Consider the following 14,281-nt stretch of genomic DNA (forward strand, 5'->3'; position numbering starts at 1 on the left):
TATTCAATGACTAAGTCTCCACAAATCCATTTGATGGAGGATTTTGAGGGACCATCACCCTCTGGGTAAGAAGATGTTCAATCCCATCTCTTTCCTGAATAGCAGGTTCCTGGTTCCAGGCACATCTGTCCTGTAAGGTCCTGTAAGAATTTTGTATGTTCCTATGTGTTTAGCTCATTTATTCAAGATCTACGTAAATTCCCTTTGCTTAATTTCTTCTCCTATGACTTTCAGGTAAATGAGCCAATGTTGAACTCACTCTCTTACAAGTATACCATTCTCTGGTAGGGAGATCAGATATGTGCACACTATGACCTCATGAACCCAAAATAATTGCAGTAAGATATTTTTGCAACTATATTCAAATTCTTTTGCCATAAAATCCAAATTACTGTTTGCTTGTTGTAGACATATATTAACTTAAGTCCATCCATGTCCCTCTGAATGCCAGCAGCTTTTTATCTCCCACAACTTAATAAAAAGATGTTTTTCCTCCCTACCAATTTCACATTTTCCACATGTTGTATATTCTATGTCCTTACCTATTTACTTAGCCTATCTACATTTCCTTGATGTTTCTCTGCACCCTGCTTAGCACTCACACTGTCACCCACATGTATGTATACTATCAGAAAACTCAGATGCTTATCCTCTCAGCCAAAAGATTTTGAAAGATGGGATCCCAACACTGTAGCACCTGACCAATCACAATCTGATTTGAAAATGACCTGTTTATTCCTACTCTTGATTTTCAGTCTGTTAATCTCTCCTTAAACCATACCATTACATTAGCCCCAGTCCTACGTGTTCTAATTTTGTTTGATAACTTTCTGTGTGGCACCTTATCAAGGTCTTTCATCAATATGCATCCTTTGGTTATAAGCTCAAAAATTCCCAAAAGATTTGTCAGGTATAATTTCCTTTCCTTTGATTCTACCCAGTCCTATTATTACTAGATATCATTTAACTAATTATCTAATATCAATTACTAATGTTTTCCTACTAATGGAGGTCCAGCTAACTACTCTATATTTCTCACCCCACCTTTCTTAAATGGTGAGATTACATTTGCTACCTTCCAAATTACAGAAACTATTGTAAATCAAAAGGAATTGTAGAGAGTGACAATCATCACCTTTCTTGGCAGACCCTCAAAATCAAAATGCCCTGCTTCTAGGGTGACTGATGAAGCCTCTGTGGGAAACACAGTCTCCTTTATTGATGGAATAGGAAGTTTCAGACATGATGGGTGATTTGCAAGGTGGTGTGCTCTATCTTCTTTCCTGACACATGGACTTCAGTCCTTCCCAAATGCTCTTAATGTCCACAGATTCATAGAAATCAGTAGGAATTATGCATTTTATTTCAAGAATGCTGTGAGGACCATATATAAAGCCCATCCTCTTTGACTCTTTTTCTCTGTCTAGCTGGTCATCTTTCCTTGCAAGAGAACTTGGAATCAAATGTTTATTTCAGGAGTCCGATGTCAAGTTGCAAGTGGCATAACCTTTCCAATAGAGTAAAATCAAAGCCACTTGTGCTCAGTGTTGGAGTTGAGACGTGTTAGAGGACACACTGAAATCGAGCCATTCCCCTGAGGGTCCCTGCTGCCGATGATGCAGCTACAGAAGCAAAGAGGAGGACAGGAATCACAGCTGCTCAACAGACCATGGATTATGAGTCGGATTTGAGGTCTTGGTCTTCAAATGACCAAAGCAGTGTTAGGCAGGTGCTGAGGACAAAGACCAGTGAACCTTATGGTTAAGGACCAAAGCTGGCAGATTCCGAGGATGGTGGTTGGTGACCCCTAAGGTCGGTGAATCCTGGGGTCAGAGGTCAGTGAGAGGCAAGTCCAGAGGTCCAACATCAGTCAGCAGGCTCAGAGGCATGAGGTCGGTCAGTAGATCTAGAGGCCTAAGGTCAGTCGGCAGGTCCAGAGGCCAAAGGTTGGTCCAAAGCTCTGGGGTCAATTGGCATGCCTAGATATCAGACTCTAGTGATCAGAAGTCAGGTTAGCAGGTGCTGAAGGCGAAGACCTGCGTTACCCAAGGACAAGTACTGTGGTCAGCAGGCACCAAGGATGAGGGCCAGTGATTCTTGACAGGGGGGATTTATTTTGCTGAGGAAGAGTGACCTTAGTTCTGAAGTTTAGCTGTTGTTCTGTCTGTATTGTTGTATATTGACTGCGTGTTGTTCTGCTGAACATCATGGGCATGCTATGATGGCGCTGGAAGCATGGTAACGCTCGTGGGCTGCCCTCAGACTGCTGTTAACACAAACAACATACAGTATTTGACCATGTTTCAGCGTACTTTGTACATGTGGCATATAAATCTAATCCAATTTACTGCACTTATCAGTTTCAACCCTCACAGAGAGGTGGGACCTGAGTCAGGGGAAATGCTTCATGTTTTCCAGACCTCACTATGAATCATTATTGTTGGAAGTTGGACCTGTACAGTACTGGTAGGTTGGTAGAGGATTTTCACCTCGAGAATATGAAGCCCATCCTCTGGAATGCTTCAGCAAATGAGTCAGCAATGTCTTGGATGAGGGCATGGGCAATAGCCAACTGTGTCCTACAGTTAGAAGACTGAGGAAGTGGTGACCTTAGTTCTGGAGTTGTGATGCATTGGTTGAAGAGCTTCCCATAAGTGCTGAAGCTTTGCTCTACACCAGCAGAAAGCTTGCTAGAGATGAGATGCAGCATTACAGTGAAAGACATTGGAAAAAATGTTTGGCCTTCTCACAGCCTTTGTAGACACCGGTTTTCAATGAGTTTCCTATATCTTAGACTGTTTAATTCCATCATGAAGCAAGGATAAAATAGAAATAAATTTCTACAGACAGCTGAATTTTGAAAAGGGTAATCATAGCTTCTCCGATTTTTCAGAATATCAAGTTTTAGTGAGGGCATAAAAAACACATTATGTATTTTGTGCTATCACAAATGAGAAAATCTACAGATAACACATAAAATGCTGGTGGAACACAGCAGGCCAGGCAGCATCTATAGGGAGAAGCACTGTCGACGTTTTGGGCTGAGACCCTTCGTCAGGACTAGCTGCAATAAAAAATAGTAAGAGATTTGAAAGTAGGAGGGGGAGGGGGAAAGTAAACAGTTGACGTTTTGGGCCCAGACCCTTCATCAGGACTCAAGGCAGGCTTGTGGATCTTGGGTGGCAGGTTTCATGGTGAGGTTAGGATTAGTGCCCGAGTCCTGATGAAGAGTCTCGGCCCAAGACGTTGACTGTTTACTCTTTGTCATAGATGCTGCCTGGCCTGCTGAATTCCTCCAGCATTTTGTGTGTGTGTATTGCTTGTATTTAGTGCTGCTATCTTCACTTCTCTTGGGGTTGTCACATGGTGAAGAACAAACCTACTATGCATGCAGATGGATGGAAATCACACAAGGATTTGCAGTGCAGCTCTTCAGTCACTGGGAGGAGTGGTTGAGATGGGCCTTGTCAATGACTCACTCTATGGCAGATGGAATGGAGATGTCAATGATTAACTTTGTCAGATTCATCGTTTTTCTTGGAAGTAAGCAGGATCTGAAGTGCACAGGCATATCTCCCTCTCCCCAGATGTGGATTCATGACTGAATCTCTTCAAAAAACATTTCAGAAATTTCATAAGGGAAACCATTCCTTCCCCCTCCCCCCCCCCCCCCCAGTCCGTGTTGTCCTTAGTTGGCAAACAACCTTTTTGACTTCCCGTCAGTCATGATTGGTCACAGGGCTGGACTGTGCAGACTGCGATGGGTTGGGATCAAGGAAAAGTCCTGGCTGAGGTGGTATACCAACTGTCCTTCCTGCGGGTGTTCACTGCCTCTCTACCCTTGATAAATTCACCTCTGTTCCTGGCTCTCAGTGGGATAAGGCTTCAGATACTTGGGCAATAGCGGACACTTGCAGTGATGAAGTCCCCACTGGCATATCTACTGCCAGCAAATTGCTGTATCTCCTGTATACTTTCCATCCACCATTTGTTGTTTAGGTCATGGATGTGGGTTGAACCTGTGCCTTCAGGGGTCTGTGGTGCTGTTTTGTCTTCTCTTGAAATATGAAGAAGTTTCCAATCTAGAAATGCCTTGTACTTACACTTAATTAGTCTGTGGATCCCATCAATCAATCTTTGTTCTCCTTGGAGGAGTCACCAAGAGACTCTTCACAGGTACTGATTCCAGTGGACTTCAGGGCAGTCCATATCGAGTGCACAGTAGTGCAGCTCCTATAGGCAGGAGTCAACAAGTTGTCTAAGAGTGGCTGTGTAAGAGGAACTATCTGTGTGGGGTCCTTGAGAGATTCAGCATTTATTTTCTTCTAATCACATTTCTGTTGACATTGGTGTTTTAAGAACAAGTTGATGGAGATAATGGAGTAGCTTAAGGGATGATCATCCAGTCATCAGTACCTGTCACAGTAGGGGCGATGCAAACATTCTTGTGGTCTCTAACCTGGACAATGAGGTAATCAAAGAAGTTCTAGCGCTTGGACCAAGAGTGTTGTCATCTTTCTGCTTGACAAGATCACTTTGTCAGAAGAGCCCTGTTGAAGTTAGCTTTCCCTTCTTGTTTCTTGCCAATTTCACTTTGCTAGAGTTTTGCCCAGGAAGGTCGGTTTGTCTCCCCCTTAGATGCTGATAAGGTTCAGACAGACAGACATATTTTATTGATCCCGAGGGAAATTGGGTTTCGTTACAGTCTCACCAACCAAGAATAGTGTAGAAATATAGCAATATAAAACCATAGATAATTAAATAATAATAAGTAAATTATGCCAAGTGTTAAGATCAGAGTAGAAGCCTCATCTACTACAGTATAGAGCTTCCGGTACTGGGGTTTGTATGTCAATGACCCAAGTGAACTGAAGTGTGGCAATGTCATTGTGAAAGTTTCTGAGTCACTAAATGCTGACAGCAGAGCGATACTCAGTATTGTCCAGGAGGGTCCTGGAGTTCCAGGTCTTGAACTTCACATTGTGGAGTGGCACTTGTAAGTATGTAATTATTCTTTACATAGGACAGCCAGTTCACACCACTTCCCACACTGGCTTAACAGAATGAGGCCTTGACCCAGAGATGAAGGGACCTCGATGCCTGAAGGTGAAACTTTCACTTTCACATGGATGTTCATGGTCACATGTTGGTGGATCTATGCATAAGGTTCATTCATTACACACACACACACACACACACACACACACACACACACACACACACACACACACACACACACACACACACACACACACACACACACACACACACACACACACACACACACACACACACACACACACACACACCAGGACAAGCACACAAACACAGGTGCACATCCATGCCTTGTAATTTTACTTTATGGATTCTGCTTGCTTCATAGTCAATTCTTTCAAATCCTAGGATGCATGGGACTAGATCTGGGGCCTTGTCTCTTTTCTCCTTTTTCGTATGTTTGTATAATTTCTTCGAAAGTTATGATTGAATCTATGGATTCGCAACACTTTAATGTTCGAATTTTGAATCATGACACTTGCTGCTCAAAAATAACCTCATTTTACTTCAGGTTACTTTGCTAATTATGTTAAATCATATCCTCCATTATGTTTCTGATATTAGAAAAGGAATTATTTACTTTCTGTCAAAGTTGGAATTTAGTCTGCCCTTAACCAGTTCTGCTCTAAGGATATCATCCCAAGCTTCTCTGTTCTTGCTCCATAACTGAAGACCCATATACTTGGAACCGTTCATGTTAATGTCATTGCATTTCTGATCAAATGACTTCATTGGATTTTGACTGGGGAGAGGTAGGGGGAACCAAAATTATTTTAGCAGTTGCTACATTCTGTGGTGTATGGGCACTTGGTGTATGGACAAATTTGGATGCCCTTCTTCCTTTCTGGCAACTTCAACTTGTGATTTTTAAAATTTCTTCCATCATTTTTCTCTCCCCTCCAGTGCTCTACAGTTCACAATGCCAAAATCATTCCTGGTGAAAATCAGAAAGAATAACTCATGTAACCAGCCCCGATACACTGATGATAAAGAGTCTAGCAAACTGGAGCTAGAGTTGGCACCTCCTATTGGTAAGTTTCCCGTAGGACAGGGAAATGTGAGATACGTGATACAGGGAAAGAGGGAGGTGGGTTTTATGAACTGATTGTAACATGAATACTGTTTCTAGCCTTGAATTCTTAATCCTTCCTTTAAGGAACTTATGATATTACAAGGAAAACATGTGAAGTTCTTTAGATATTTACCATGGTTAAATTATGAGTGCCAGATAAACAAGATTTGTATTTTTGGGAATGCACAAGAATAGATTGAGAATAACTTGGAAAATGTGTAGCTCAGGTGGTTGGTGCTTGGGTTGAGCTGTTCTCCAATCTCGGCAATCCATTTGCAAACATTTTGTCACCGTACTGATCGTGCCTCAGTATGGATTGCTAAGACTGGAGAACAACTGGACCCCACCATAGACTAAGAAGTTTAGGATTTTAAATGGAATTAAGAGTAAACCTCTGCTTGTGGGAAATTAAATTAAGGAACAGTATCTTAAAATCTGAACCATGATATTAAGTTCAGAATCTCAGGAACATTCAAAGGATGACGGGAATGTGAAACACTCTTCCTGAAAATTAATCTTTAAATCTGAGATGTCAAAAAGGGAAGCAAAAAAGTTGACACAGATGAGTAAGTGATACAAGCAAGTCCAAGACCCACTTTTGAACAAATGTTCTTAAATTCTATCTCTCCTTTCTCTCTGTTTTGTTCATTTCTTCTTTCTTGTAGTACTAAAGTAATAAATAACTGTGTAATTCATGGTTACACAGGTCTTAAATTCATTAATTTATTAAACAGTGACCTGGGCCATGATTTTTACCTCTTGACAAGAAGCATTTAGAGCTGTGCCAAGTGGCCATTACACACGAAGCTCCTGAGGATCTGATTTAAGGTTGTGTCCCATTTATTCTGGTACCCTTACCTGCAGAAATAAGAAATTTGAGAAATCTGGCCAATTCAAAATGGGCGCTGGGGAGAAATAACTTGTTAATACAGAAATGTGTGCTTTTCATTTTATTGGGACACTTCTGTCTACCGGTCTGCAAAAAGGGAAATGTACGAAGGTTGGCAGTCCAAAATAACGTAATTGGGCAATGAAGAGTTGGCTAACCTTTTTAATTCCAAAGCCGGAGAATTGCAGGAATTGACACCTCAGGTGACCTATAACAGAAGAGTGTGGGAGGGGAGGTTAAAGGAGCTCCTATAGCAAGACTTGCCAGAAGAGTAGGAGCTCCTGTTAGCAGTTCTGTCTGGGGAGTGTGCTGAAGAAAGATTTAGAAGTCAAGAGATTTGGAGCTGGCTCTAACTAAACATTAATGCAGATATAGGTGAAAGGGAAGAATAAACCGCCAAAATAATATCTCAGCCAGCCAAGAATCAAGTGTTTACATGTAAACCCCGTCCTGATTATTATTAATCTCTTTGATAGGAGAGGGTTTAAGTAGACAGTTGCACTTGTGCTGCAAATAGTAAACACAGATCATTATCTCTTCATGACTAGTATCTGTAGCAAAGGTTGAGGGAAGAGATTGCAAACTGTAATCCCAACTGCAACGGGTGGTAATGAGTTGGAAAAGAAATTTGCATAATTTTGCTGGTGAAGGAGGTTCCGTTCTGTTATATAAACAAACCAAGAGAACTGTCTCAAACGCAAGTGATCGCTGGCTCACCCAGGAATGAGATAAAACACCATGTTCTGCATTTTAGGTTAGGTTCTACTTACAACTCAGAGAAGAATGTATTGAAGGTTTTCCTGCCCTCCTGGAAGGCTCTGAAGTCTCCAGGGATTTTAAATACTGTACTAATATACAATACATAGGACAAAGCTCTGTTTGTGACTGCACATAACTGTAGAGAGATGTAGACACATATTAGCACATCATGGAAACTAGCCTCCCCGCCAAGGAATTGGTTCATACTTCTTACTGCCTCAGTAAAGCACCTAACATAATCGAAGACCCCACCCATCTTGGACAATCCCTCTTCTCCCCTCTCCCATCGGACAGAAGGTGCAGAAGCTAAAATCATGTACCATTAGGCTCAAAGACAGCTTCCACCCTATTGTTTAAAGACTACTTGAATGGTTCCCTAGTACGATAAGATAGACTCTTGAACTCACAATCTACCTTGTTATAATTCTGTACCTTATTGTCTACCTTCAATGCCCTTTCTCTGTAGCTGTTACATAGAAATATAGAAAATAGGTGCTGGAGTAGGCTATTCGGCCCTTCGAGCCTGCACCGCCACTCAGTATGATCATGGCTGATCATCCAACTCAGAACCCTGTACCTGCTTTCTCTCCATACCCCCTGATCCCCTTAGCCACAAGGGCCATATCTAACTTCCTCTTAAATATAGCTAATGAACCGGCCTCAAATGTTTCCTGTGGCAGAGAATTCCACTCTCTGTGTGAAGAAGTTTTTCCTCATCTCGGTCCTAAAAGGCTTTCCCTTTATCCTTAAACTGTGACCCCTTGTTCTGGACTTCCCCAACATCGGAAACAATCTTCCTGCATCTAGCCTGTCCAATCCCTTTAGAATTTTATACGTCTCAATAAGATCCCCCCTCAATCTTCTAAATTCCAGTGAGTATAAGCCTAATCGATCCAGTCTTTCTTCATGTGAAAGTCCTGCCATCCCAGGAATCAATCTGGTGAACCTTCTTTGTACTCCCTCTGTGGCAAGAATGTCTTTCTTCAGATTTGGGGATCAAAACTGCACACAATACTCTAGGTGCGGTCTCACCAAGGCCTTGTACAACTGCAGCAGAACCTCCCTGCTCCTGTACTCAAATCCTTTTGCTATGAATGCCAACATAGCATTTGCTTTTTTCACCACCTGCTGTACTTACATGCCCACCTTCAATGACTGGTGTACAATGACACCCAGGTCTCGTTGCATCTCCCCTTTTCCTAATCAGCCACTATTCAGATAATAATCTGTTTTCCTGTTCTTGCAACCAAAGTGGATAATCTCACATTTATCCACATTAAATTGCATCTGCCATGAATTTGCCCACTCACCTATCCTATCCAAGTCACCCTGCATCCTCTTAGCAACCTCCTCACAGCTAACACCGCCGCCCAGCTTCGTGTCATCCGCAAACTTGGAGATGCTGCATTTAATTCCCTCGTCTAAATCATTAATATATATTGTAAACAACTGGGGTCCCAGTACTGAGCCTTGCGGTACCCCACTAGTCACTGCCTGCCATTCTGAAAAGGTCCCGTTTACTCCCACTCTTTGCTTCCTGTCTGCCAACCAATTCTCCATCCACATCAATTTTCAAAATACACTTCATTCTGCATTCTGTTATTGTTTTACCTTGCACTCCCTCAATGTATTGTGTAACAAATTGATCTGTATGGACAGACAAGCTTTGCACTGAATATACGGCAATAATAAGCCAATGCCAAATTCTTAGAGTCATGCAGCATGGAAATCGATTCTTCAGCCCACTTGTCTGTGCTGGCCACCGAGTGCCTGTCCGTTGCACTTAGCCCATAATGTACTTTGCCCTGGGGCTTCAAGTGCTTCTTTAAATACTTGTAAATGTTCTGAGATAATATGTTACCTGTCTCCAGTATGTTCCAGATTTTAGCCACACTTTGAGTGAAAATATTCTTTCTGAAACCTACGCTAAATCTCCCAAGTCTTAGCTTAAAACAATAGCCTCACAGAAACTGGTAAGGGGGAAGAGTTTCTCATTCCCGACCCTATTTGAGCACCTTATAATTCGATCTACCTCGATCGTGTCTGCTCCAGGAGAGATAAACCCAGCTTTTCTCATCTCTCTTGGCTGAAACATATCTCAGGCAATATCCTCTGCATGTTCTTCAGAACAATCATTTCCTTCCTATAACTTGGCAATTGGAAGTGCATTCAATACTCCAGCTGTGGCCGTATCAATAATTTATTTTAATAGATTACAAAAGATGTTTTTAAAACAAATGTTCATGAAACAATATAGAATTATTGGCAATAATTGTTGGGCATGGGCATAAAGGCTGCCTGACATTCCCTGCCAAGGAGTGAAGAAAGTTGTTCAGTTTCTGATTGGCCTTGGATAAGCCAGCAATGGTAGGTTTGTGGAAGGGGTGGGATGGTTGGAGTTGGAGGTCATAAAATTCAATCTAGTTTATGCCACTGAACTGTGCTCGTGTGTATTCTGTTCCCGCAGTGGTGCTTCCTTTCCGTGACCATGAACTCATGATGTTGAGATGCAACCTGGGTTATGCTGGGACACATCATCTTGATGTGACCTGGGGTCTTGGGGTATTTTGGGGCTTTCAACATCAGACACTTTCGCCCAGGTGACCCAGCTAGTGTTGATCAGGCCCTGGCTTGTGTCCCAGCAGCATTGGTCCACAGTCACACCTCTAGATCCACAGCCATCTGGAGGCTTGCTCAGCAAACTCTGTGACGGTCCTGATGGCTCATTTCTTTGCAACCCCTGTAATGCCAAGGTTCTGCACAGTGAGCAGCCAGCAAAACCTCTACACTCCACCTCTGCAGACTCGCATCGTGCCCTCCACTCCACTGCTCTACTGGCTCCTGGTACTTGGCTTTATTATGTTCACACACCTCCTCAATCCGGTCTTCCCAAGGAACTGTCAGTTCTGCCATGACCACCTGCTTTGATGTTTCTGATGGAATGACCACATCGGGCCTCAGGGATGATGATGCATGAGCTACTTATTTCACCTCTGGTTTGTGGATTCAAGTTAATTACAGAGATTTCCCAGTCCGTTCTTTGAGAAGGCGGTACCATCTCTGACCCTAACCCCAATGAAGCCCATATGTTTCATCTGATGAAATGCAAGGCACTGTTCAAGGCAGACAGTTCTCCTGTGTCCTCATCAACTTTATCCCTTACACAGTATCAACATTATTATGTTACTGATTCCAGTGGGGAGAAGCTACGAGAGCCCAAAGGTCCATACTGAATGATTTAGGAAAGGCTTCTTCCCCTCCACCATTAGATTCCTGAACGGTCTACGAACCCATGACAACACGCACAAAATGCTGACGGAACTCAGCGGGTCAGGCAGCGTCCATAGAAATGAACAAACAGTCAATGTTTCAGGCTGAGACCCTCCCTCAGGACAGAAACATAATCCCAACTTGGCCCGGAACATCAACTGTTTGTTCATTTCCACAGATGCTGCCTGACCTGCTGAGTTCCTCCAGCATTTTGTGTGTGTCTTGCTTTGGATTTCCAGCATCGGCAGAATTTCTTGTGCCTATGAACCCCTTAGTTGCTGTTATTTTTTTGTGATGTTTATTTATTTTGTAATTTATAGTAGTTTTTATGTATTTGTGTTGTGCTGCTGCTGTAAAGCAACAAATTTCACATCCTAAAAGTCAGTGAAAATAAACCTGATTTAGGATCATCAGAATTCTGATTCTAATCTATTTTGTGATATCTTGAGACCATAAAAAATGTCATGCAAGTTTACTACTTTTTTCAGCTTTATTATTAAATCCTCTTGTCTTTAGCATCAATCTGTGCAAATTTATTCAGAATCTTTTCCAGAGGGAATCATGAATACAATGGCAAGGAAGTTGGTCAGAATCCAACTAGATTCAATTTCAGGTGCCACACCTCAGCATGGATATATTTGTTTTGGAGAGGAGGTGACACACATCTAAATGGGATTAAGGGGTTAAATGGTGAGGACAGGCTTTGTCCCCGTTACCTTGTTTTTGGAAAGTTCAATTGGGATGTTTGCTATGATATAAATTGTTTTTTGTAGTATGGAATCACGTCATTAGTTTTGGCAGGGCTAATGTAATGAGAGGTAAAAATGACTGCGATTGTTGTGCAGCATTTCTCTTGGATGTTGTGCAAAGACCAGCAGGCTCAGATGTTAAACCCTCATGCCCAGTCAGCTGGGTACTCATCATGTTAACTATCACACTTCTCAATGGTCTCCATGAGGCGTCTACACCAGAGCAGCCATTAAGGAGTTACACCCGCCATGAGACACTGTCTACACTGACACAGGATACTCAGGAGAAGGTCCACCTGAGACAGGTGCTCAGCACTGAATGGAATATCAGAAGGAAAAGCCTTCCCTTTCTTCCCGACTGACCTCTCAAGATGTAGAGCAAGGGGCTCGTTCACCTTAGCTAGTCCACTCCATGATCTCCCAATTGAAGCCCCTGGTTCCTGTGTCTAGCAGCTTCAAGTCTAGAGACCAAGTTAAACCCCTCCCTCAAGAAGAGGTTGTGCCAGCTGTTCGCTACACTTGGAGTACTCCCCGCCAGACATCATGAAAAGGGACCGGGAATGGAGTTTTGATTCTGACGGTCGTGATCAACATGCCTGTCTGCTGGCATTTGGCGGGTTGGGATACTGGGGATGCTCAGAGACAGAAGCATCTAAAGGAATTTCACAACCACCAGCATCGGAGGGAAGCAGGAGCATAAAGAGGGGAGGAAACTTTATGCAATTGTAAAGATAATTTTCAGGCATCACCTTCCTAGAATCAAAAGTTCAAAGTTTTAGAACTTGACACTTGGGCTTTAGTACCATTCACAACTGAGGCCAAACCAATATTTGTAAAGGTTCAGCATATTATCCCTGTTTTCACATTCTACATTTAGTGCCCACTTTATTAGATACCTCCTGTACCTAATACTGAGTGTATGTTCATGGTCTTCTGCTGCTGTAGCCCATCCACTTCAAGGTTCAACATGTGTGTTCAAAGATACCCTTCTGCACGACACTGCTGTAACACAAAGTTATTTGAGTTACTGTCGTCTTCCTTTCAGCTTGAATCAGCCTGGCTGAGATTTCTCTTATTAACAAGATATTTTTTCCCACTGAACTGCCACTCACTAGAAGTTTTTCTGTTTTTTTGCACCTTTCTCTGTAAACTCTGTTGTGCGTGAAAATCCCAGGAAATCAGCACTGAGATAAGCAACAACAAGAGAGAATCTGCAGATGCTGGAAGTCCAAGCAACACACACAAAATGCTGGAGGAACTCAGCAGGCCAGGCAGCATCTATGGAAAAGAATACAGTTGATGTTTTGTACTGAGACCCTTCATCAGAACTGGAGAAAAAAAAAGATGAGAAGCCTTCTTTTTCTGACTCCTTGTCTTTTTTTCTCCAGTTCTGATTAAGGATCTCAGCCTGAAACATCGACTGTACTCTTTTCCATAGATGCTGCCTGGCCTGCTGAGTTCCTCCAGCATTTTGTATATTGTTCTGAGGTAATCAAACCACCCAATCTGGCACCAACAACCATTCCAAAGTCACTTAGGTCAACCTAAAGCCACCCAGTCAACTCACTTTTTGTCCCTCTTCCCTCCGGGAGAAGGTTCAGGAGCTTGAAGATTCGTATGGCCAGATTTGGGAGCAGCTTCTTTCCAACTGTGATAAGACTGCTGAACGGATCCTGACCCGGATCTGGGCCGTACCTTCCAAATATCCGGACCTGACTTGCACTACCTTACTTTCCCCTTTCTATTTTCTAATTATGATTTATAATTTAAATTTTTATTATATTTACTTCGACTTGTACTTCAGGGAGCGCAAAGCACAGAATCAAATATCACTGTGATGATTGTACGCTCTAGTATCAATTGTTTGGTGACAATAAAGTAAAGTAAAGGTCACATTTCTTCCCCGTTCTGATGTTAGGTCTGAATCTCTTGACCATGTCCGCATGCTTTTATGCATTGAGTTGCTGCCACATGATTTGCTAATTATATATTTGCATTAACGAGCAGGTGTGCAGGTGTATCTAAGAAAGTGGTCACATTGAAAATTTCAGGTATCACTTCCTGAAATCAAAAATGCAAAGTTTTATGACTTTACACTTGGGTCCTATGGTGCCATTCATAACGGAGGCCAAGCCTATATTTATAAATGCTCAGCATATTATCCGTTTTGATACTCTATGTCAAGTTTAACTTTTTTGTCATTCAACTGCACGCATGTATGCTGCTAAATGAAACCTCCAAACCAAGGTGCACAACACAGTAGGTACAACTCACACACACTGCACATAAAGTAATATGACCACGATCACATTCACAAGTACTGAGGTCCATTTGTGACACAGTTAAGAAGTACGAGGGGTGATTGATAAGTTTGTGGCCTAAGGTAGAAGGAGTCCATTCTAGCACATTTATTTTTCCTACATTTACACAATTAGTCCAGTGGTCATGGAGCATACGGATCCCTTCTTTGTATAAGTGGTCCACAGC

The 14,281-nt window shown here is 42.3% G+C and overlaps 1 protein-coding gene across 5 annotated transcripts in view; it reads left to right on the forward strand.

Annotated features, from left to right (window-relative positions):
• gfi1b (growth factor independent 1B transcription repressor) overlaps positions 1-14,281 on the forward strand; it is a 44,384-nt gene that overhangs the window by 12,599 nt on the left and 17,504 nt on the right. For all 5 annotated transcript variants that reach the window (XM_059994163.1, XM_059994160.1, XM_059994164.1 and 2 more), the window contains one exon: positions 5,959-6,086. In XM_059994163.1, the coding sequence (XP_059850146.1) occupies positions 5,975-6,086 (112 nt within the window). In that variant the 5' untranslated portion in view covers positions 5,959-5,974. The remainder of the gene's footprint in view (positions 1-5,958; positions 6,087-14,281) is intronic.

This window comes from Hypanus sabinus, chromosome 18 (assembly GCF_030144855.1).
Source record: "Hypanus sabinus isolate sHypSab1 chromosome 18, sHypSab1.hap1, whole genome shotgun sequence".
In the NCBI taxonomy this organism is placed as follows: domain Eukaryota; kingdom Metazoa; phylum Chordata; class Chondrichthyes; order Myliobatiformes; family Dasyatidae; genus Hypanus; species Hypanus sabinus.